The 25,897-nt window shown below is 42.8% G+C and overlaps 1 protein-coding gene across 5 annotated transcripts in view; it reads left to right on the top strand.

Annotated features, from left to right (window-relative positions):
- Positions 1 to 25,897, top strand: part of LOC102447587 (glypican-5-like) — a 741,836-nt gene that overhangs the window by 487,145 nt on the left and 228,794 nt on the right. Inside the window, exon 7 of one of the 5 annotated variants that reach the window (XM_075937486.1) lies at positions 1,364 to 2,555. The exons of 2 other annotated variants lie outside the window; for them this stretch is intronic. In XM_075937486.1, coding sequence (XP_075793601.1) covers positions 1,364 to 2,058 — 695 coding nt within the window. In that variant the 3' untranslated portion in view covers positions 2,059 to 2,555. Of the gene's footprint in view, positions 1 to 1,363; positions 2,556 to 25,897 lie in introns of those variants that run through there. 2 more of the 5 variants (XM_075937485.1, XM_075937484.1) reach the window with 2 other exon arrangements.

The following is a 25,897-nucleotide window of genomic DNA, read 5'->3' as shown; positions in this document are numbered from 1 at the left end:
GCAGAGGAACATTGCTCGCATTTGATGGCATTGATCAGATTGGTGGATGTGCAGTTAAATGAGCTCCTGTTATAGTGGCTGATGTAGTTAGATCCAGTGATGAAATCATTTGTGTAGGTGTGTGGACAGAGTTGGCACAGAGGCTGATTGCAGATGTGGGTTCCTGGATGATTACGATGGAGATGTGCTACGTGGTCACTGTGTTTGAGGTTAGGTGGTTTTCTGTAGGTAAGAACTGGCCTTTCCCGCAAGGCCTGTGAGAGTGAGGGGTCATTTTCCAGAATGGTCGATAATGTGTTGGAAGGGTTTAAGGGGATAATGTGTTGGAAGGGAAGAGCCGGGTTTGGGCAATCTGCGCATGCGCAGATCGCCGGACAGCGCAGCTCACCGTGGTTCGGCAAGCCCTGTCTATATAGAGCCTGTAGGTGTTTGTCTCTGTCTGTGGGATTGGAGCAAATCCGGTTGTATCTTAGGGGTTGGCTGTGAGAAATGTGTCTTGGATGGAAGCTAGCAGCATGAAGGTAAGTGTTGCAGTTGGAAGGTTTCCAGCATAGGATGGTGGAAATGTGTCCATCATGCAATTGTACTGTAGTGTCAAGGAAGTGGATCTTTCATGTGGACTGATCCAGGCTAAGGTTGATGGTGCAGTGGAAGTGGTTAAAAACCCTGTGAAATTCTTCAATGGTCTCTTTCCCGTGCATTCATATGATGAAGATGTCATCAGTGTAGCGTAAGTAGAGTAAGGGTGCTAGGGGGCGAGAGCTAAAGAAACGTTGTTCAAGATAGGCCATAAAGACATTGGCAAATTGTGGAGCCATGCAGGTGCCCATGGATGTGCTGCTGACTTGAAGATACAAATTGTCTCCTAATCAGAAGTGGTTGTGGGTGAGGACAAAGTCACAGAGCTCTGTAACTAGGTGTTCAGTGGTGTCACCAGGGATGATGTTCCTGATAGCCTGTAATCTGTCTTCATGTGGAATGTTGGTGTAAGGAAAGCACATGATACCATCTACATGTTTTGTTAGTCTTTAAGGTGCTGCTAGACTATTCGTTGTTTTTTAAGTTTTTCCAGTTACAGACTAACTCGGCTACCCCTCTAAAGTTTAAGGAGACTAGAAAAAGGATCTAGGGCCATGGTCACCAACCGGTCGATTGCGATCGACTGGTCGATTGCAAGTCCTCGACCAGTCGATCGCAGGGCGTTCGCTCCCCCTCTATTTTCCCTCCACCTCCAAGAAGCCCCATTACCTACCTCCAGCAACAATGGAGGTAGTGCCGGCTTCCCGTGGGGTGGACGGAAGTCCTGCAGCTTCACGCCACTTGCGGGGATTCTGGAAGTGTGCTGGCTGCTCCCCTCCCACAGGTCTGTGGCATGCCAGGCGCACTGCGGGAGGAGGCATCAGCCCCAGAGGAGAAGAGCGGCAGCTTCCCTGCGCCACAGGAGGGGTGAGTCAGCCCTGGGGGAGGCACGAGCGGGAGTGGGAGGTCAGCTCCAGGGCAGGCACACACAGGAGGGAGGGGTCGGCCCCGGGACAGGTGCGCGTGGGGGTTTCCCCATACTGCAGGAGGGGGGAGTCGTGCCCGGAGGAGGCACGCGCTGGCTTCCCTCTTGGGGGATGGGAGGAATCCTGGGAGGAGGCAGGTACAGGAGACTCCCTGCTCTCACTGGCCCCCTGCTCCCCTACCCCCTATTCCCTGCCCCTTGCCCCCTCTTCCCACTCCCCAGCCACAGAACCCTGTCCCCACTCCCGGCCCCAGCCACAGAACTCTGTCACCAGCGGCAACCTGTCCCCAGCTGCAGAAACCTGTCCCCACTGGCACTCTGTCCCCTGCTGTGGAACCCTGTTCCCTCGCCTCCCAGAACGCTGTTCCCTCTCCCCTGCCCCCAGCTGCAGAACTCTGTCCCCACTGGCACCCTGTCCCCTGCCAAAGCACCCACTAGCACCCTTCCCCAGTACTATGTCCCCTGCTCCCACCAACACAGTTGGGGCCACATTAGTGAAGCTTGACCCGGGGGGGGAGAGTTTTTTTGCATCTCACTTGTGTGGCCCCAACTGACTTTTCTGTGGGTCAGTGACCCCTGACTCAAAACAGGTTCCCCGCCCTTCTCATAAATAAAGACAACGCAGAAACTTTTTGTGTTTGACATAATATTTTATTTAAAAATGAAGCCTGGCCAACAAACCCCCAATTGGATCCAAGCCCCCATCTGGCCACAGCATCATAACACTCCTGCACTCCCCTTTCCCCCAGAACCTGCATCTGAGCCTATCATACACTGGAACCTCCTGCCCTGAGCCCCTCACATACCCCAACCCAAATTCCTGAACCCTCACATCCAAAAGTCTGTGGCTTGTTTAGTACCCTAATCCTACATCTGACCCCAACACTGCCAGGCCTGGAGCACCCTCCCTGAGCCAGAGTCCACTTATCCACCTCCTCCTGCATCCAGATTTCCTCCCAGAGCTTGCACCTCTCACCTCTTCCCACACCCAAATTCCTCATTCCCACCCCAGAGCCCTACACATCCTGTCTCAACCCAGCGAGGGTATGGATAGACTGCAGGGCTGTGTCTAGACTGGCAAGTTTTTCTGCAAAAGCATTTGCTTTTGCGGAAAAACTTGCCAGCTGTCAACGCTGGCTGCTTGAATTTCCGCAAGAGCACTGACTTTGTAATGTACAAAATCAGTGCTTCCTGCGGAAATACCATGCTGCTCCCGTTCAGGCAAAAGTCCCTTTTGCGCACAGCTTTTGCACAAAAGGGCCAGTGTAGACAGCTCTGGTTTGCTTTGCGCAAAAAAGCCCCGATCACGAAAATGGCGATCGGGGCTTTTTTGCACAAAAGCGCGTCTAGATTGGCATGGACGCTTTTCCATAAAAAGTGCTTTTGTGGAAAAGTGTCCGTGCCAATCTAGACACTCTTTTCCGCAAATGCTTTTAACAGAAAACTTTTCCGTTAAAATCATTTGCGGAAAATCATGCCAGTCTAGACGTAGCCCAGGGCTGTGTCTAGACTGCATCCCTTTTCCGTAAAAGGGATGCAAATTAGACACATCGCAATTGCAAATGAAGCGGGGATTTAAATCCCCCCGCTTCATTTGCATAAACATGGCTGCCGCTTTTTTCCAGCTCAGAGCTTTGCCGGAAAAAAGCGCCAGTCTAGATGCGGATCTTTCGGAAAATAAAGTCTTTTCTGAAAGATCCCTTATTCCTCTAGACACAGCCCATGAGTTTTTCAGGATTCCGGAGATATCCCAGAAAAACTCTTCTGCATCCAGGGGATGCGTTTGTTCTTTCGCTTCTTTTAGTGGAGAGCAAACATGATCTTTTGATCATCCCTATATTCCTGTTTCCACAAGGAATAAGGGGGCTTCTAAAAGAAGGGTTTTTTCTGACATTTTGTCCAGAGTAGACAGGCCAAATGTTGGAAAAACCTCTTCCTACAGAAGAATTGGGAAAAAAGGCAGCAGTATAAGAGTTGGGGATAGCAAGTGATGGAGAGGAGGAGAATAGAGAGGGTGGGACTTCGGAAAGGGGCAGGGCTTCAAGGAAGAGGCGGGGCAGTAGATCTTGGCTTGTTCTGTCATTTAAAAAGTGATCTTGGGTGTAAAAAGGTTGGGGTCATAGTGGACTAAAAGCTAACTATGACACTGATGCAAAAAAAAGCAAACATGAATCTACAATGCATTAACAGGAGTGTTGAGAGCAAGACACAAGAAGTAATTCTTTTGATCTGCTCTTCCTTGATCAGGCCTCATTTGGAATATTGTGTCCAATTCTTGCCAGCACATTTCAAGAAAGATGTGGAAAAATGGGAGAGGTTTCAGAGAAAGGCAACAAAAATTATTCAAGGTCTAGAAAACATGACCTACCAGAGAGGACTGAAAGAACTGGGTAGCTACGTCTACACTGGCATGGTTTTCCGGAAATGCTTTTAACGGAAAAGTTTTCCGTTGAAAGCATTTTCGGAAAAGCGCGTCTAGATTGGCAGGACGCTTTTCCGCAAAAGCACTTTTTGCAGAAAAGCGTCCGTGGCCAATCTAGACACGCTTTTTTGCAAAAAAGCCCCAATCGCCATTTTCGTGATCGGGGCTTTCTGGCAGAAAACAAATCTCTGCTGTCTACACTGGCCCTTTTGCGCAAAAGTTTTTCGGAAAAAGACTTTTGCCCGAATGGGAGTAGTATAGTATTTCCGCAAAAGCACTTACAATCTTACATGAGATCGTCAGTGCTTTTGCAGAAATTCAAGCGGCCAGTGTAGACAGCTGGCAAGTTTTTCAGCAAAAGCAGATGATTTTGCGGAAAATCTTGCCAGTCTAGACACAGCCAGTTTGTTTAGTTTAGAAAAGAAAAGTCTGAGAGGGGACATAATAGCAGTTTTCAAGTATCTAAAAGGGTATTACAAGGAGGAGGAAGAAAAATTTTTCTTTGTTACCTCTAAAAATAAGGCAAGAAGCAATGGACTTAAACTGTAGCAAGGAAGGTTTAGGTTGGACATTAGGAAAAACTTCCTACGTGTCAGGGTGGGTAAACATTGGAATAAGTTGCCTCGGGAGGTTGTGGAATCTCCATCTCTGGAGATATTTAAGAGTAGGGGTATGTCTACACTACAAAGTTAATTTGAACTAACAGCCGTTAGTTCGAATTAACTTTCATAGGCGCTACACAGGCAAACCACTAGTTCGAACTTAATTCGAACTAGCGGAGCGCTTAATTCGAACTAGGTAAACCTCATTCTACGAGGACTAATGCCTAGTTTGAATTAAGTAGTTCGAATTAAGGGCTGTGTAGCCACTTAATTCGAACTAGCAGGAGGCTAGCCCTTCCCAGCTTGCCCTGGTGGCCACTTTGGGCACAACCAGGGAAATTCTTCTGCCCCCCTCCCGGCCTCGGAGCCCGTAAAGGGGCACGGTCTGGCTATGGTGCCCGTGCCAGGTGCAAGCCTGCCAGCACCCAGCCAGCAGACCCTGCACCTGGCATGGCACGAGCCAGCCACCTGCTGCCACCCAGCCCTCCGCCTCTTCCCAGGACCAGGCTGGCGGCTCCTAGGAGCCTGTCCGGGGCCGCAAGAGGCGGGCGCCCGCCTGGTCTAGTGCGGAGATCGTGGACCTCATCCAGGTTTGGGGGGAGGCCTCCAACGTCCACGACCTCCGCACTAGGCACAGGAAAGTGGCTGTCTAGGGAAGGATAGCTGCCAGCCTGGCCATCAAAGGCATGAAAATCAAGGTGGTCCAGTGAGACCCTTGACTCTAAGCCCTGAACTTAGAACATAAGAATGGCCGTACTGGGTTAGACCAAAGGTCCATCTAGACCAGTAGCCTGTCTGCTGACAGAGGCCAACACCAGTTATCCTGGAGGGGATGGACCGAAGACAATGACCAAGCCATTTATCTCGTGCCATCCATCTCCAGCCTTCCACAAACAGAGGCCAGGGACACCGTTCCTACCCCCTGGCTAATAGCACGCCATGGATCCAACCTCCATGACTTTATCTAACTTCTCTTTAAACTCTGTTATAGTTCTAGCCTTCACAGCCTCCTGTGGCAAGGAGTTCCACAGGTTGACTATGCGCTATGTGAAGAAGAACTTTCTGTTATTAGTTTGAAGCCTGCTACCCATTCCTTTCCTTTGGTGTCCTCTAGTCCTTCTGTTATGGGAACTAATGAAGAACTTTTCTTTATGCACCCTCTCCACACCACTCATGATTTTATAGACCTCTATCATATCCCTCCTCAGTCTCCTCTTTTCCAAACTGAAAAGTCCCAGTCACTTTAGCCTATCCTCATATGGGACCTGTTCCAAACCCCTGATCATTTTAGTTGCCCTTTTTGGAAGCCTTTCCAAGGCCAAAATATCTTTTCTGGGGTGAGGAGATCACATCTGTACACAGTACTGAAGATGTGGGTGTACCATAGTTTGATACTTCCCCTCCTCCTTCTTCCCCTGGCTTCCTCCTTCCAGCTCCCTCCTCCCAGGTTTCCCCCTCCCCTCTCCCACCCTCTCTCTTCCCCTCTCCCACCTCCTTTTCCCTGTCTCCGCAGAGGTTAATCCCCCCCTCCCCAGTTTTGTTAAATAAAGAGAGTTTCTATTTTTGAACACGTGTCCTTTATTTTTTACATCAGGAAGGGGGGCTAGGGAGGGGTAAGTGGAAGGAGGTGAGGGAGGAATGGTGTATGAGCCCCCGATGGGGAGGACTGGGGTGGCTCTGCGGGCTCCTCGGAGTGGAAGCTCTCCTGCAGGATCTCCTGGATCCTGACAGCCCCCCGATTGACCCCCGAGATGGCAGCCTGTGGCAAGTGCAGCCAGGCTGATGGCTGAGTGCTGTGATGTGCCGAGTGTGAGCACTCAGGGCACTCCAAGACAGGACTGCTTTGCTGTCTCTCATCGAGGTAGACAAGCAAGCGGGGAACCCTGAGAACTGTCTGTCTGGGGTGAGGGTCGGGTCTCTTTAAGCACAGCCCTCGGCTAGCCTGAGACAGCAGCTCCGCACTCTAAGTCGTAACCTGATGCCCTGCTGGCACTGCTTCCGGCCAGCCTTAACTGCAGTTCAGGGTCCACTCAATGTGGACATGCTAGTTCGAATTAGCAAAACGTTAATTTGAACTAGTTTTAAAGTCTAGATGCGCTAATTCGAATTAGCTTAGTTCAAATTAGCTAATTCGAATTAAGTTAGTTTGAATTAGTGCTGTTATGTAGACATACCCTAGGTTAGATAAATGTCTATCAGGGAAGGTCTAGACAATGCTTGGTCCTACCATGAGGGCAGGGGACTGGATTTGATGATCTCTTGAGGTCCCTTCCAGTTCTAGTGTTCTATTATTCTATAGCTAGATGCAAAGAGACAAAATGAGTTTAATTTTATTGATTGGGGGCAGTCTGTTGCCCATGGGTTGCAATGCAGTCCATTGGGTTTCTACGTGCAGCCTGTGCAGCCCCCTCCCCCTTCTCCCGCCATACCTCTCATGTTCTGGGAACCATGCACTCCTCCCCCTTCCTCCCAGAACTTCCATAGAACAATGAATGCTGATCCCTGGCATTCAAGGCCTGGGAGGGAGGGGGAGAAGCCGGGATTGGGTGTGAATTGGCCAATTCTCAGCACTCTGGAAATGCTGGAAGGGAGAGGGGGGAAAGGGGATGGGGCAAGGTCAGGGAGGAGGCAGGGTGAGGATTTGAGGGAAAGAGTGGAGAGGAGGCAGGGTCCACAGTGCAGGGATGGTCAAGCAGACCCTGGCAAATGAGAAGCGCGGGGACATAAGGAACTCCTCATACTGCCCCATACAAGAGCATGAGCTGGCTCAAAATTGAGCCTTACTGGACTGTAGATATTCTAATCGGAGAATCCTTCAGCTTATTACCCAGGAAATAAGACGAATCTGTTTGGTACCTGCACACTGGAGCCTTTGGGTCGGATTGTGGAAATAACCCACTCCAGGGCCTGGGAATGCCGCTCCCAAACAGAACAAACCAGGGGCTAACCCAAAAAGGAGAGGGTCACAAAGTGCAGGGAAGAGGCTGAATAATGATGCCTCCTGTTAATGACAAATGTTCATCAATAAGCCAAAATGACACAGCAGGCAATAAAGAAAGGCTGTGATATTTGAATGGTTAACAGGCTTTAATCTGTGAATTGAGAGTGTACAATAAGTTTTTATATGCAGCAGTCTATTCTCACACCTGATTTCGCCAAACTTGTATTGCTACACTACTAGCCCTTTTCTTTCCCAACTGTTTCTGAAGTACTTTGGATACGTCTCTTCTTCTATAAGCCTTCTCCTGGTGGTATATCCTGCCTGTTACCACATTTCTTTTCATCATCTGAAAGCTACCCGGCATTTTATTTAATTAGAGCACAGTGGGGGAGGTCTAGGTTGGATATTAGGAAAAACTATTTCACTAGGAAGAGGGTGAAGCACTGGAATGGGTTACCTAGGGAGGGGGCGGAATCTCCATCCCTAGAGGTTTTTAAGTCTCGGCTTGACAAAGCCCTGGCTGGGTTGATTTAGTTGGGGTTGGTCCTGCTTTGGGCAGGGAGCTGGAATCGATGACCTCCTGAGGTCTCTTCCAGCCCTAGGTGTCTATGATTCTTACATGACTGTGTAGATAGAGGCACCTTGCCCCCACCTCGGCTACTGTCTGCTCCAAGTATTATAACCAGGTAGTTTATCTGGTTATGCATTTCCTCTTGAGGGCAAATTAGCAGGTTTTTTCCCCTAGAGAAAAGAACTTGCTTTTTCACTTGAGAACTTCTGCCTGATTTGTACGAGATCTCAACAGTTGTTGAAGGTTAATGTATTTTTTCTCATTGTTCATGAATTCTCTCATTATCAGATTTTCTTATGCATATCAGGATCCTTTTTATCCTTTATTATGTCCTTATCCTCCTCATTTCTCTGTCTTTTCCAAATATCAGTGTACTGTACAAATTGTCGTCTTAATCATACTTCATTCCCATTCACCACAGTATACTTGTATTTATCTAAATATGTAATTCTACAGCTGCTGATTTGTGTAATTATCATTATCATCTCAGAATATTGATGGAATATCTACTGGCAGCCAGCCCACATGTCAAGTTCTCATCTCCACATGTCTTCTGTTCCATTTCTGATTATCCCAGATGGTGTCAATATTGCATTTTCTCAGCCGTTCTGTTCTGCTGTCCTTTCGGTCCCCTATATCACACATCATCCCTGTGTCAGTCACTGCCTTTCTTTGTACATTTATATAGTCTTTGTTACATGAGATATTGTGTTTCCTACTGAATTATTACATTTACTAATTCCTTTTTTTGTTATACCCTTGTAAGTTGCCCGTACTATTCACAGAACTATATAACAACAATGTATTTCTTTACTTAATATTATTTTGAGGAAGGCTCATTGGTTTCAAACTTTATTTTTGTCATCTTCATTTGTTGGTGTAGAGGGTGACCTATTTCTAATTACAGCATAAGCATGGCCTATTACTTGGCCTTTAACACCATGGATTAAAACATTTGTCTGATGGTCAAACACTTCTGAGTTGATCTGAGGAAGTGGGTCTGGCCCACGAAAGCTCATCATCTAATAAACCATCTTGTTAGTCTTTAAAGTGCTACATTGTCCTGCATTTTGCTGAAAAGAAGGGGGGAGGAACAAGAAGAGGCAAAGGAAAAAATGCATTAAAATCTGCGTGGAAAAAATGGATCCAAGATTGTGGGAAATACACAAACACAGAAGACCGGATTCTGATTCCAAGTTACTTTGGATTTACACTGTTCTAACTTCATTATCAGTGATGTTCATCATCAGAAGCCGTGCACAGAGCCATTGAAGAGAAGGAATGGAAAGGGGAAATGATTTTTCATTAGAATTTTTCATTTTCATATACAAGAGGTTCCTATGCCTATTTGTGACACTTACATTAAAAAAGTCCACTAACTTAGTAAAGATAACGTGGTGTCATTAGGTAACATTCATAGGACAACCTAATTTATACTGAAAAGCATTAGAATGCAGGTGTTCATTCTTAACTCCTTTCCCATTCTTAACACTCATAACTAGGGACTTGGAGACACTAGGAAATGAAATGCTGTGTGATTCACTTGCTTTGGATTTACACTGGTGTAACTGAGATCAGAGAATAGTCACTTTCAAATCTGGACAAATAAAAGAGACATAAATAATTGCCAGGCAAAATATGATTTACTGAATGATTTAGAAATTTTAGATTCTCCTTACTAATAATATTCCATGCTACAACTGACTATGTGACCATGCTCTATCACAGGAATTTTCTCCTAACCATAGGAGAAAACTATGGGTAGAATGAACTGAGCCAAAGACTAAAGCTACTATTGTTAAATAACTTTGGTGTCATCTTTGTTCAGATCTTCACAAAATAATTCATTAAATTTAATTTTCCTTCTCATCAAATGAATGTAAATTGCAGTAAATATGAGCTTATTTTACTGGGCTTAGGAATAATTAAAAGGTAAGAACATTTCAGGTACTTGTGGTGCAAGCTTTTGAATGCACTGTAGAATAACAGTGAAGTAAGCACAGAGGAGATCAAGATCAGGAAATAAGGGTTTTTCTTTTTGGAACAGACCTAAACAGAGACACTACTGTAGACCAGTTTGAAGACTTTCTTTCTGAAAATAAGTACTACTAATCTGAGTCCATTGAAGACACTGTGTAGAAAGACTTATATTGTGATACATTTTACTAACCTTAGCTTGTCAGGAATATTTGATCTGATTTCTGGACAAAGGAGGGTATGTCTACACTACCCTCCTAATTAGAACTAGGAGGGTAATGTAGGCATACCGCACTTGCAAATGAAGCCCGGGATTTGAATTTCCTGGGCTTCATTTGCATAAGCCGGGCGCCGCCATTTTTAAATCCCGGCTAGTTCGAACCCCGTGCCGCGCGGCTACACGCGGCACGGAGTAGCTAGTTCGGATTAGGCTTCTAATCCGAACTAGCTGTACTCCTCGTGGAATTCAAATCCCGGGCTTCATTTGCAAGTGCGGTATGCCTACATTACCCCGCTAGTTCGAACTAGCGGGGTAGTGTAGACATACCCGGAATGATTACTAAAGTATATATCTATCAGGGGTTTGTTTTGTAAATAGTCCTACACTGAAAACTCCCCAAACTAATTTTCTGCTCAGCTCTCTGTCAGACATGTATTACTATAAAAGATCACAAATACTCCTTGAAAAAGAAAAAAATCTTGACATCGAGCTATGAAGCAACTGATGGAAATGATGGAGCCAGTCTGAGAAGGTACATGTACTGAGAAGTGTGTGGATGCATGGAGCCAAATTCTAAGTAAAACTAATCTTTACTACACATGAGATGCTGTATTCTCTACTTCTAGTCAATAGAAGTAGATCAGCAGAGAGTTTGACCATAGTTATTGAGAATGTAAGTTGTTTTTAAAGCATGGGAGGGAGGTTATCTTTGTTTATTCTCCCTGCCCCCTCCCCCAAACATCATCAATGTCTGTTCTGGCCTTTCCTCCTTTTATTAGAGAATTTACTGAAGGTCTCAGATGTGCGCTATGAGCTTTGGTAGCCCTTAAGGCTACAAAGTTGAGGTAGAGTGGCTGAGCATCGTAAAACCTACAAACATGTTAACTGCCCTCTCCAGCTAAGGGGAGGTTACTTAGGAATGCAGTGATATTCCAAAAGAAAACATATTTTGGTTGTATAGTTTTCCTGTGGAACTAGCATATTACTAATACGCTGTGGTCACCTGGGAAGAACAAATTTAATACCAGTGAGCATAATCTTACTGGGTCGATCCACTTATGTAAATCATCAGTTGAGATCAATACACTTATGACAACTTAAACGAGCTGAGAGTCTAGCCCACTGCTGGGTACCTTTTCTGCCAGGAAGTCACTTTCTCCCCCTCCCCTCCCAAAGAGGACTTTGACATAAGAGTTTTGATTTGACCCATAATGTCTCTATGGGCCTTGTTTCAAAACTGCTTACTTGTCTTCTTCCTTCTTGAAAGCAGGAGTTAAATAAGATTTTCCTGCAAATATGTACTTGGAATATGTCTAACAGCAGATCCTCCCTTGCAGAGTTATGTTTTTCCTTCCATCTTCCAGTCTTTGCCCAGATTCCCAAGGACCAGTAAGGAGTTTCTAGTACAGATGGCTCATAAAAAGATTTGGGGCATATTCACATCTGTACACCATAATTTAAGCATTAGGGGAGGAGAAAACAGTTAAAGAAACTGATCAGAAATTCTGCAGCAGTTTCCTTTATCATGAAAAAATTGAGGGGTTAATTAATACAATACAGAAATGAATAATGCAGTTGGTCCAGTAGCCACTGTTTATTTTGATGCTAAATTCAGTTATTTCAGGCTGTCCTCACCTTTTTTGGGGGGGGGGAGTTGCTGCTAATTTGTTGTGCAGAGAACACCTTTAGGACAGAGGAACAGTTGTTGGGGGAAGCTGGAAGTTTTGACAGATGAGTAGGAGATGGCTAGGGGTTTGGGCCCCTGAGAAGGCATGGGGGGGGGGGGGGTAGAGGAAACAGCAGGTGAAGTACATTATCTGGATATTTCTGCTAAAATTATCACCAGTGAAATAATTAACAATGTTGGCATTTATGTTTCCATCATTATGCTTCTGACTGAATATGTTGTTGAGATAAACAGGGCAGTTCACACCTCATCAGAACTGTTGATTCAGGCTTTGTGCAGCCTCAGGAAAGCAACTGCGCATCTTTTTACATTCCATTCTTATTGTCAAGATGCTCTTTCAACCAGGGGAGCTAAAAGCATTGTATTTATATGAAAGCTGGAATTCTGCAATTCTTCCTTGATCTGAACATGCTACCTTGGTTTAAAGCCCCAGGAGGCACTGGGGAGTAATTACTTTGAATGTACTTGGGGAGGAGCTATTTCAAAATAGCAACAGTGGAGCATCCACACTACTGCTGTTCCAAAATAGCTATTTTGGAACAGGCGTTATTCCACATGGAATGAAGTTTACAAAGACGGAATAAGCCATCCGTTATTTCAAATGTATTTTGAAATAATGGAATGGCTGTGTAGACGCTTGCAATGTTATTTTGGAATAACAGCTGGTATTCTGAAATAATTCTGCTATGTAGACATACCTTAAGGGTGGAAGAGAGCTGCTGGATCATTCTGTCTGGATGCACGATTGCTTTTTATGGTACTTCTTCTACTGACATGTAGTCTAGTTTTAAAAAGCTCAGGAGACTGGGTCTCTACCGCTTCCAGCAGAAGATTATTTCATGGATCTGGCTGGTAGGTAGCCATGGCTTGTAGCACCACAAGCGAGACTACCCTGGGCTAATGATTCCCACGGTTTCCCTGCTGTAGCGTCTGAAGCCTGGAAATCTGGGGGTTGCTCAAGGTATCTAGGTTCTCTGCTGCAGAGCTGGGGGCATAGACGTGCTTGGGCTCCTGGTTCTGTTTCCTTTGGAAGCTTTTGAAACAAAATCTTTGGATTACTTCTAAAATTAACGTTTCTGGATCTTCCCTTCCATGAGAAGTTTTTAAATGTCTTCTTTTAAGTTCCAAACCTGAATAAAAATTCTGATGTTTGATGAGCTCTATGTATCACATGATACATTTTCCTTCCCTAGTCTTTACATCTTTTGTGGAACTTTACACTCCCAGTGTAGTTGCATGTCCCTAAATTCCTCCACTCCCTGATTAGCTTGTTGCACTTTTCTGAATATTGGACAGCTTGTAGAACCAGGTGGGAATTGAAAAATGTTGAACTTGATTTTACTCCACAGCATCAAGATAAATCCTGCTTTTTTATCTCCAAGTGTACTTAAAGTTTGTTCATTTCCCAAATGAACATCTCTCAAAAAGTTTACAAGCTGGTCTTCATTTAGGGTAAATAAATGGCTGCTTCACATTTCTATGTGTTCTGAGAACATAACACATTTTCTTCATCCACAGTGTTTTTACTAGCTAACATTATCAAGTTAGTGTTTCTGCACAGCAGTGAAGTCTACTTCTATTTTTAAAAGAATGAATATATAGTTAGCCCTTAGGAAGAGGTGAGAGCAATAAATGCAATTTTGGAGAGAGAACTTCAGGTTCCAAACAAGTTTATAGTAGGATTTCTGGCAGCACTCAGATCTTATGTGAAATAAAGTCAAGATGTCAACAGTGATAAAGCAACCCTTGAAGGATAAATGTTAAACAGTGATGGTCTAGAAGGCATACAAACAACAGTAATAACTGGTCTTCCACTTCATTCAATTTAGTTGTAAAAATCATTAAACATTCTTAAAAAGGAAGCTTTAGCCCATTTTCCAGAAAATTGTTGTCCACAGCTGGCAGTTTATTAAAAAAGATAAGCAGGATTAAATCTTCATGAGAATTGAAAAACTTTTGAATCACTAAGAAGTAATGATTGAAGTGAATAGATTGAAGGAATTCTGCATGTTGCTTGTCCATATGTTATCAATTTTTTGCACAGAGAACTTCAACATTTTTCACCTTTTAAAACTATTTTCTGCTTACCCCCAATTAAAGAAATGCAAATTAGCCTTGCAACGTAGAAGTGGCCAGGAAATAAATCATCACCTGGCATTAAAAGAGCAAAATTAAGTTTAGTGATTCAGACATGCTAGTGACCATTCAGTAGTGAAGTCCTAATAATCTGATTCACCAATGTGAAAGAAAAAAGCTTGCTGATGTAAAATCTTTTGAAATGTGCTTGTAAAAGAACAGACTTTAAATATGTGTACTGATGCTGTGTACTGCTGCAGTACATACAGTACTGTGATATAGATTATAACTAGTGCTGAGAATTAGCTTTACTCAATGGAGCATGTTATGGGATTTGTCTCTCTCCGAGTTATTACCATAGCAATATGAGTTTCACACAATGAAATCATTAGAGCTGGTCAAGAAATACAGTTTGTGCCCTATGAAAATTTGTTAGTGTCAATGGAAATATATCATTTTCATTAAAAAAAACAGTAAAAAATTACATCAGAAAAAAACTGAACAATTTCAGTTTGAGGTTTCAGTTTTTTTGACAAAAACCATAGATAAAACTAGAAACTTTCAGATTTTGTCCCTGATGTTTTATCAGGAAAAATGTTCAGCAAGTTCCAATAAGAATGACATTTACATACATAAACTATTCTCTGTTTTATAATTAATTGTGTAATGTATAGGAAATAGGTTTGTGAAATATCATGCATCTTTCTGAGGATTGATACAGGTTTGAATGGTAGTTTAAGAGCTAAATTCTGGTCCCATTGATATCAATGAGAAATTTTGTCTGACTTCAGCAGGATGATAATTTCACTTGATAAATATAAGGTCAGACTTATATTCCCTTACTCATTCTGGGGAGGATCGCACTTGTTGACTAGTTGTGCTGACATCAAGAAAGATACTTGCAGAGTAAGTTACTCTACTTATGGCGAGTCATATAATACTGATGGAATTTCACCTCATTATACCAAAATGTCTGAAAGGATATTGTTTGTTCTATGTGAAAGAATAGCAAAGACGTGATACTGTATTGATCACATTATTATTTATAGTCTTTTGAGCCATTTGCAGAGTTTCTAGATTAGTTGTTTGTGATGGACCAAGTGTGCAGTCAAACCCGAGATGCTGTCTTATCCCATGAAAAGCTATAAAATCCCATTACAACAATAGAGCATTAGATCAGCTGAGCTGGAACACTTTTATTACTCATCATAAAAAGGTTTTGCATAATACTGCTGGAGATTGAAAAATTCTTATGCTCACACACATTTTTAGTATTTCTCTTGAAAGTGCCCAAGTATCCAGACTCACTGGTTTTCATATCTTCATTTCTATTAAAATACCAGGACTAAATTTTAGGGCAGTTGGGGTTTGAAAAATGTAGTCTACCTTCTAGTTTCTTGTCAGTCGGCGTCTGATGAATTTGAAGCCCAGGAGCATTTTGTTTTAGATTTTTTTTTCTTTGGAAATAAAGTTGATTCCTTAGAAATTGACGTCACTTCCCTGGGAGAACTGCCTTACCATTGAAAAGACAAGTTTTCAAGAAACATATTGTCCTCTAAACATAGCCTACTGTGGGTGACAGTACATCCAAAGGACCCATGTACACACACACATACATGCAGGTTGGGTGGATGCACTCAAAAATTGTCCTAAATATGTCTCTATGTTATCTTGAGTCTGAGGCTTTGGAATGTGACGGCTGAATAAAATAAGAACATTTCCTGCAACTATATGTATGGGATTTCCAGCCTGAGGGGGTGCATGCCAGACTTTTCTGGGGATAGGGTGTCATGTCCTGTGTTAACTGGGCTTGGGGATGGAAGTGGCAGGGTTATCACTGGCGTGTATTCTCTAGCTTGCACTGTGAAAAGATGACTACTAGAGGAGGTTGCACTAGAATATGATGGTGATTTATTGCTGAGTATGATCATCTTTCGTGGAAGTTGTGGACCCTCAGGTGGCTGATAAGGCAGATCCTTGAACCACAAGTCCTGTTACAAGTGAGAACAGATGTTTCCAGGTACAGTAGGAGGCAGTTGAACATGACTAGAAGTAAGTCTCCCCTTCCTCTTGTGCATCTTCTTGTCCTCAACTTGTTGGCAGATAAATTCAAAATGCAAGAACTCAAAATGCAAGAGGGCCATCACGTAGAACTTCTCTCCATTTTGAGCAATCCTGGGAGTCTCCCAAGTGTCTCAGTCAATGTTTCACTTTCTCGAGTTATCCTTTAGCAAGTTCTTATAACGCTGCCGTTGTCCTCCCACGTTAGAGTATCGTTTCAGCTGAGAAAACTGGACCTGTTTTGAGAGGTGATGGTCTGGCATCTGAACATGACCAGTCCAGCAAAGTTGCTGCAGTCTTGATACTGGTGGTCTTTGCCTCTTCCAGAATACTGATGTTAATGCACCAGTCTTCCCATTTGATCTTCAAGGTCTTGTGGAGGCAGTGTTGGGGATACCTCTCAAAGACTTTCAAGTGATGTCTGTAGGTCACCCTACACTGTATGTTCTAATGCTCTCCATGGATCATCACCTTGTAGTGGTGGAGAGGCTTGCATGTTCCAATGACCCCTCAGAGCAACGCTGGCTGGAGTCATGTACTCCCTTAGGGTCACCCATGGCAGAAGGATCAAAGGTGAGGTTCCTAACAAAGTGTGATCCAAGAAGTCCTCAGTGGCAGAGCAGACGGAAGATAACTACACAGTGGAGGTGAAACTCTTGTGTAATATTACAGCACCTATAAAGGCAGATGAAGGCTGCAGCAGATAGAGGATCTCCAGTCGTTGTGGTGTCCATGCCATTGGTTTCAAGCCCTCAATCTGTCAAGGATAGTGTGGTGACTCTTGTGCACTGGTCTCCCCACTTTAAAAGAAGTCCCACACAGGCTTCCAAAATAAATAGGGATGGGGGGAGGGGAAAAGGGAGGCATATTGTGACATCTCAACAGGCTTGACAGGCTAAAAGATGCATGACAGTAATGGAGACATACCTGTGGTTCAGCAGCATCATACACAAATACATCACCAAGAAATTCCCAGTGGGAATCTCCTCAATAGACCCTAACAAAAGAGGCATACATAAAACTAAACATATCAAAATTCCTTTGATTTAATTCACAGGGCTAGATACAGTCAGCTAAACTTTATAACCAAATTCCTACTTCTAAATCAGCTTGCATATACATTGTCAAGATAATTTGCATAATCTATGTCAAAACAAAAACTGGAAGTACTTGTTACTCAAGAGGATTTGAAATTAATTTTATAAATTTTAGTAAATATAAGACTATATTGCCAACTAGAAAGAGGAGCAAACATGCACGCAACAGTAAATATTTATTTACACACACACACACACACAGAGAGAGAGAGAGAAAAACCATCAATCTAATCTACAGAATGTCAAATAAAGGTTTTGTAAGAGATATGCAAATTATAAATGGCTAGAATAACAATTTTCTCCAAAAGATTATGGAAACATTGCATATGGCTTGAGTGCAGTTGCATTTTTAATAGAATGTAACTTTTGATAAAAGAATAGAAGAAAAAAATGAATTGAACTGGCACAAGTGCACTCAATATGCATGAAATTTCTACTTAGTCTGTAAAATGCAGAACAGATAGATAATAACCATTTGCTGGAATTGTAATTACTGTGTCACCATTTGTAAAGCATTTATGTAAAGTACCACACTATTGACTAGCCATGTGCGAACTCTCTGCATCTTGTTAAAAATCATATCATCAATTTTAAATTCTTCACACAGTATCAGTAATGAAGGATACCTTAACCCATTACAGCAACTCTTTTTTGTGTTACTCTTTTTAGCTAGATTTGTATCATATGTATAACACCTAGAATTTGCAGTTTCCTTAAAAATGACCTGCAAATTATTTTTAATTAGAATTGTGCTTATTTTGGTTTCTTTATGACTTAAAATAAGACTGAAACTTGTAGGCTGTCTCTACACTGCACCCCTTTTCCGGAAAAGGGATGCAGATGAGACAAGTCAGAATTGCAAATGAAGCAGAGGATTTAAATATCCCCCGCTTCATTTGTATAAACATGGCTGCCGCTTTTTTCCGGCTCGGGGCTTTGCCGGAGAAAAGCGCCAGTCTAGACGGGATCTTTCGGAAAATAAAGCCTTTTCCGAAAGGTCCCTTATTCCTGATTTTAAGAGGAATAAGGGACCTTTCGGAAAAGGCTTTATTTTCCCAAAGATCCCATCTAGACTGGCGCTTTTCTCAGCAAAGCCTTGAGCCGGAAAAAAGCGGCAGCCATGTTTATACAAATGAAGCGGGGGATATTTAAATCCCCCGCTTCATTTGCAATTCCGACTTGTCTCATCTGCATCCCTTTTCCAGAAAAGGGGTGCAATGTAGACACAGCCGTAGTGTCTAAGTTTGTTACATGTTCTTTTTGCTTAGAAGTCTCAATAACATCTGTGCTTCCCTGGATACCTATGTAGATGTTTAATGAACAAAAGAGCCAGCATGTTGAATTTTAACAAAGATGTCCCTTATCCAAAATGTTCAATAGTTATTAAAGTTAAGTAGGCATTAAAAAAAAATAACAAGCTTTTCCTCTCCCGGTGAGCTTTCAGTATCTTTGATTTTTTATGCTTTGCCATATCTCCCGTCAGTTGTACAGGATCTGGCACTGAAAGAATTTCTAAACTAAGGCATAGGAGGCCTTGTTCTACAACCTATACCATGTGAGTGGTCCCATTGGTTTGCATGATCAGGCCATTCCTTTGATTGGGAAGGTTTGCTTTATTTCTGTATATTTATAACAACCTGTACTTCTCAGCACAAATGCTGCAAGCAATCCTGTGTGTCCACGCAGAACCTCAGGAAAGTTAGTGGGCACATGCTGTAAGGAGTAGTTTAAAGACTCACAGCAAAACACACATTTGCAGTAATTCCCACATCACTTCCCAATTGTTAAAATGTGCTTTCTCTTGGGGTATGTCTAGACTACAGGGTTTTTTTCGAAAAAAAGTGGCCTTTTTCGAAAAAACTTCCGCTGCATCTAGACTGCTGCCGCATTCTTTCAAAAGTAAATCAAAAGAACCTGGAGTTTTTTTGACCGTGGAAAACCTCATTTTATGAGGACGAACGCCTTTTTTCGAAAGTGTTCTTTCGAAAAAAGGCACTATGTAATGCAAACTGAGCTTTTTTGAAAGAGAGCATCCAAACTGTCTGGGTGCTCTCTTTTGAAAAAGTGGCTTGCTTTTTTGAAAGTACTGGTTGTAGTCTAGACACTCTTTTTCGAAGGAGGCTTTCAGTCTAGATGTAGCCTTGGAATCATGAATAGTTTTCAGTAAAAATAGATGTGTTATATGTAGAGTATGTTAACATGAAAGTTGCATGATGTAATATTTTTATGAAGTTGTAAGGTACTATACACTTAAGGAAAAGAAATTAGACAAAATTGTCATGCAATGACCGTCATCTGCATGACTACTAAATTCTCAAGTAATATAAGGCAAATGAAAGTAATAACTGATGTAATAACTGAAAAGTAATAACTTTTTTCTAAAATTATCTTTTAGTGTTAGTATCAGTATTTGCTTTGGTAGCCTGTGATAATGCATGCACATTATACAGGGCTAAGAAAAAGTATGATTTTAAGTATTATGTTAATTTAGTATCTTTTTGATATAGGAACAAGATATTCTAGTTAAAGTACTACAAGCTAATTTGTTGCACCAAAATATTTTTATTGGGCTATTTTTGTTTATATTTATGATATAAATATTAGGGAAGTAAAAACTCATGTAAAACGTTAGGGTTAGCCAGCGAACTGCTTACACGGGATCCTGAGCAAAGGCTACTAATCCTGGCCCTGCAGGGCTCTCAGACGACTCCCACTCCCGGGCCTCCACGTGGTTCTGCCTGCTCGTTGCACACAGGGGAGGAGGGCGCTGTTCCTGAGCTCCAGTTAACTGATTACTTTCTAAGGGTGAGCAATACCAGGTAACCAATTAACCGTTCACTTCCCTAATAAATACAGTAGCTGATCTAAACAAATGCATCACGTCACAACAGGCAGTAAGATTTCTTTCTCAAGAATCTTAATGCTGCCCATACACAAATAAAAATCACGTGTAGATAGAAACACAGCTAGATATCTTTCATATAATTTAAATGCTAAACCAACCTCCTTTATAACTGATGCATTTCTTCATTACTTTCCGGTCTAAATTTGGCTTGTGAAGTTACTCTGGACAGAATCCTAAAAACTGCAGGGCTACGTCTAGACTACATCCCTTTTTCGGAAAAGGGATGTAAATTAGATGTATCGCAATTGCTAATGAAGCGGGGATTTAAATCTCCAGCGCTTCAGTAGCATAAAAATGGCTGCCACTTTTTTTCCCCGCACGGAGCTTTGCCGGAAAAAAAGCACCAGTCTAGACGCTGATCTTGTGGAAAATAAAGCCTTTTCCGAAAGATCCCTTATCCCTCTATGAAATAAGGGATTAGGGATCTTTCGGAAAAGGCTTTATTTTCCGCAAGATCAGCGTCTAGACTGGTGCTTTTTTCCGGCAAAGCTCCCTGCGGGAAAAACAGTGGCAGCCATTTTTGTGCTAATGAAGCTCGGGAGATTTAAATCCCCGCCTCATTAGCAATTGCGATACGTCTAATTTATATCCCTTTTCCGAAAAAGGGATGTAGTCTAGATGTAGTCTAGAAGTGCGTGGTTTAGACAGATTCTTGGGGAACCTAATGTTGGGGAATTTCATTTTCTCTGTAGGAAGACCTGAATTTGAGATCTGGTTGCTATTTTTATTTTCCTTTATTGTAGTGAGGCCAACTAAATGTTGAGTATTTTCCTCATGGCACTGAAAGCTTGATAGGGGCTTTGTATAATTTACAATTTCAAAAGTCAGCTTCCAAGAGTTAACTCATAGGATTTGCCTGGTATTTCTTCATGGGAGTTGTAAATACTAAGTATGCCTTAGGATTTAGCCTCACGGCCCAATTCTAATCCAATGCCATAAAGGTGCCCCTATAGTCACAGGTTTTGAGGGCCAGCATCAATCTTATGCATAGCCCCATAATGTATAAACCCTTCCAAAAATTTACTCCCTGAGCCTGTCGTGCAGGCTTTTGAAGGGAGCTAGAGAGGAAAACGTCTGCAAGTGCTTCTCTTCTTCCTGCTAGAATATACTCTTATACTGTATATTGTCAACAAAACAGAGGCCATATCCTCACATAGCTCCACAAAGTTTACCCATGCAAATGTACAACAGCAGAGTACTTGCTCTTTAGTATTGACTACATCTATTTATTCTGCACATATATTACTTAGGATTACCACATCAGATTGTGGACTTACTGCCATTCTTAGCAATAAAAATATGTAGAGAGTTTAACTGAGAACCCTCTTTCCTTTAATATAGCATTTAAATTTAAAAATATTAACTCCAACTTTAAAATAAATATTTGTAAAGGAAAGCCAGGTAGTATTTGCCCTGTACAGAAAATAGTCTCCTGCCAAAAGAACAGTCAGGTTTTATGTTACAGAATATGTTTCAAATTATAATAAAATGTATTAATGATCAGTTAATACTACTAGCGGAGATCTCTTTGTATCTGAGCTGTTTTTATTATTAAAATATAATTCTATTTTTAAAACTAGAGACAGTTTTAAGAGGTCTGCGTTTCTTTCAGTGTTGAGGAAGTACATAGTTATATTTTCTACATTAAAATCTAACTTTAAAATAACGTTATTGCCATAAAAGTTTAGCTTTCAATGTCATTTCTCAGACTACATGTCCTCTAGTCTCCCCATTGCCCTAGACAGTTCATCTCTCCGAATTAAGATAAGTCTCAGATTCTGTTTGTAATACATTTATTATAATGATACTTTTTCACATTTTGTAGTATACCTATCATATGTTTTCTTGCTACTTCGTGCCTCCTTGTGTTAGCACTGTTGGTAAATCAGTAGGTGCAATATTTCCTTTCCAATCAGTAGCTAAGAAATGTCCTAGCATAGTTCTAGCATTGCACTCAGTGGGGAAAGAGCATACCAGTAGACCAGTAGGAAGGGCTCTGGTTTGGCTGGGAATTGTAAAGCGAAAACCTTGATCATTCTTGCTCATTGAAGATCCTGTGGCACTTTTTTTTTTTACAAGAAAAAGTTAATCTTAGGGCGTGGCTACACTAGGAAATTATTTCAAAATAACTAAATTCAAAATAACTCCCCAAATAACAAAATTGAAATAGCATGTCCCCACTATGAGGGAGCCTCGAAATTAGTTCAAGGCAGGCTCCATTATTGTGAACATGCTACGTCAACTTGGAGCCCCAGGAAACCCTGGGGAATAATTACTTTGAATAACTCTGAGGAGTAGTTATTTCGAAATAGCAGTGGAGCATCCACAGGGCTGCTATTTCAAAATAAGCATTATTTCCCAGGGAAAGCAGGAGTACAGGTTTTGAAATAACCAGCCCGTTACTTTGAAATAACAGGCTTGGTAGTGTGGACTCTCTGCTTATTTCAAAATAAGGGGGATTATTTTGAAATAATTCCCTAATGTAGACCAGAGCTTAGTGTCCTGGTCCTATTTCAAAAGCCATGAGTCTCACATGGTTTTTTTATGCTGGTGCATGCTGCAGGCAGAGAAACTATTGCCAGTCAGGGCACAATCCGGAGAGAGAGGGGAATGACTAGCATGCTCCCATCCTCCCTCACAAGTATGAAGAGATATTGTTGCTTCCCCTTCCTTCATACACATACACTCCCCTTATCCAGTCCATCATTAGCATGGAAATTCGATCCTTTCCCTTCCTGATATTTCCCAAGTTCCTTTTAGCTTTCTCCTTTCTGCTTCCCTCCCATTCAAAATAGCTCTGCAAAGTCCTCATTGTCTGTGCCCACTCGACCTAGTAAGCCTGTGGTGGGATTCTGTCCCTTGGGTTTGCTGAAAACAGGTCCATTGTTTTGACACTTTCTTGGCAATTTCTACATGATCATAAATAAATACGACCATTTTCCGTTTAATCCTACATTTCAAGTGGCTATTTATGCTTCTAGTCCTGATCAGAAATATCTCCCAAATGTCCTCAGTTCGAGAGACTCAGCAATTTAAAAATGCCTTATGTGTCAGCAGCAAATCAACCCTCCCGTCAGCAACATTGTATTTGAATGCTGCTATTTTCTACACGGCTGGCTCATTCTGGGTCTACTCCTGCCAAAATCCCTTGTAGAAAGCACTGTCAAAGGGATCTGACTTACGTAACAGACTAAGTTTGATACAGGTTTGATCCTTCTACCATAAATAACATTGTGTCATTTTCCCATCATAGTAGTAATATAAAATAAGGGCATGGACAGCACATTTGTGTGGGGAGAAGGTAAGGATCCAGTCTTGCAATGGATAAGAAGAGCTCAGTGGGATGAAGTAACTGATGTGCATAAGTGTTTATATAATCAGAGCCTACATTTGGATATAAATGAGGGTGGCCTTCAAAGGCCCCACTCCAAGCAAATACTAAAGCATGTGCTTAATTACATGAGAACTTCTCATATTTAAAGTTAAGCATGTGCTAAAGTGCTTAGCTGGAGCAGGAGAAGTCTTTCCCAGCCTTCAGATTTCCAAGCCGTGTCTCTCTGTTTCAATGAAAACATCCCCAGCTTGATTTGTACAGCTCCCACCTTCCTTCGATCTCTGGCACAACACCAGGCCTTCTAGAACATGCTGTCCACCACAAACACAGTTCTTCTCTCCCTTACACTCATTTACATTGGGAATAAAAACTGGGACGAGAAAGAGAAGTTATTTTATTCAAGACTTCAGAAGCACTCAGAATCATACAGCTGTAAGTGGAGTCCCTTTGGGTACGTCTACACTACAGCATTAATTCGAGTTAATTCGAATTAACTATTTCAAAATTAAGGTAAGCTAATTTGAAATAATGCATCTACACACAAAACCTATTTCAAAATAGTGCATCCACACTGAGTGGACCCTGAACCGAAGTTAAGGCTGGCCGGAACCAGTTCCGGTAGGGCATCAGGTTAGGACTTATTGTGTGGGGCTGCTCCATGAGGCTAACTGAGCTCTGTGCTTAAAGGGACCCTACCCCCACCCCGGACAGACAATTCTCAGGGTTCCCTGCTTGCTTGTCTACCTCGATGAGGGACAGCAAAGCAGTCCTGTCTTGGAGTGCCCTGAGTGCCCGCACTTGGGACAGCACAGCACTCGGCCACATGGAGCCAGAGCTGCCCCTGGGCATGCCGGGGCATCTCGTGGGGTCCTTGCCATCAGCCTGGCTGCACTTGCTGCAGGCTGCCATCTGGGAGGTCCATCGGGGGGCTATCAGGATCCAGGAGGCCCTGCAGGAGAGCGTCCACCCCGAGGAGCCCTCAGAGCCACCCCAGTCCTCCCCACCGGGGGCTCGTGCCTCATTCCTCCCTCACGTCCTTCCACTTACCCCTCCCTAGTCCCCCTTCCTGATGTCAAACAAAAGACATGGATGTTCAAAAATAGAAACTGGGTTTATTGAACAAAACTGGGGGGGGGAGTGAACCTCTGGGGAGACTGGGAAAAGGAGGTGGGAGAGGGGAAGACAGAGGGGAGGGGGAAACCTGGGAGGAGGGAGCTGGAAGGGGGAATCAAGGGGAAGGAGGGGGAGGGGAAGCTCAAGGTCCAGGGTCAGGGGTCTCGCCAGACCAACTTGATTTTCATGCAAACCTGCTCCTGGGTTCACATATGGCCTTTGGTGGCCAGGCTGGTGCTATCCTGCCATATACGGCCGCATTCCTCCATCTAGTGCAGAGATCATGGACGTTTGGGGCATCCCCTCAAATCTGAATAAGGTCCATGATTTCCACCCTGGACCAGGAAGGCGCCTACCTCCTCTAGCCCCTGTCAGGCTCCTGGGAGCTGGCAGACTGCTCCTGGGGAGCAGTGGAGGACTGGCTGCCAGTGGCTTGCTGGCTCATGTTTTGGGGCCACTGGGTCAGGGGCAGTGACTGCTGGCTCTGGGCTGGCAGGCTTGGAGCTGGCACAGGCACTGTGGCCAGGGTCTACCCCTTTAATGGCTGCAGGGCTGGGGAAGAGGAGAGTACGTTTTCCTGGTTGTGCCCAGAGTGGCCACCAGGGCTCCCTGAGAAGGGATGGAGACCCCTTATTTCGAATAAGTGCCTACACAGCACTTAATCTGAAATAGCTATTTCAAATTTGGCGTTATTCCTCGTAGAATGAGGTTTACCAAATTCTAATTAAGTGCTCTGCTATTTCGAATTAATTTCAAAATAACGGTTTGCATGTATAGACGCTATTAAAGTTAATTAGAAATAATGGCTCTTATTTTGAATTAACTTTGCAGTGTAGACATACTCTTAGTCAGTACCAATCTTCTGTGTGTGCGCGCACACACACACACATTAAGTAGTTCAGATGTGTGGAAGAAAATATATTAAAACAACACACCTGTGTCTAGTTGCTGTGAGGTTCCCTTAGTGACTACAGAGGGTGCTGTACAAAGGTAGGGAATTAGCCTTCTTCCACTCAAGGAAGAGTAGAAGCCCCAGAACAAAGTAACATATGGCTTCACGGTTTGTAGACAGGTGCATGTGTCAAAGAGCTTGCAAATACATGCATACAAATACATAGCTTTCATCCTACAAAACTAGCATCACACCTAGTACTTGCTGCTTCTGATTCATAAGAGCCAGAAATGTACATAGCAAAGATCTGGCCTTAATGCAATACAATTTACCATGTATTAATTAGTAACACAGGATTTAGACAAAAAAACATTAAGATCAGAGTTTTAGATATCTGCAAAACTCAAAAAATTCTGTTAAAAGGATTTTTTTCTTTCTTATCTGAAGCCATTAAAACCTATGTAAACTTTGTTTGAAATGTAATCATGCAAATGT

The sequence above is a fragment of the Pelodiscus sinensis genome, chromosome 10, assembly GCF_049634645.1.
Source record: "Pelodiscus sinensis isolate JC-2024 chromosome 10, ASM4963464v1, whole genome shotgun sequence".
Lineage (NCBI taxonomy): Eukaryota > Metazoa > Chordata > Testudines > Trionychidae > Pelodiscus > Pelodiscus sinensis.
The sequence above is the reverse complement of the archived record's forward strand: the minus strand, read 5'-3'. Positions and strand labels throughout refer to the sequence as shown.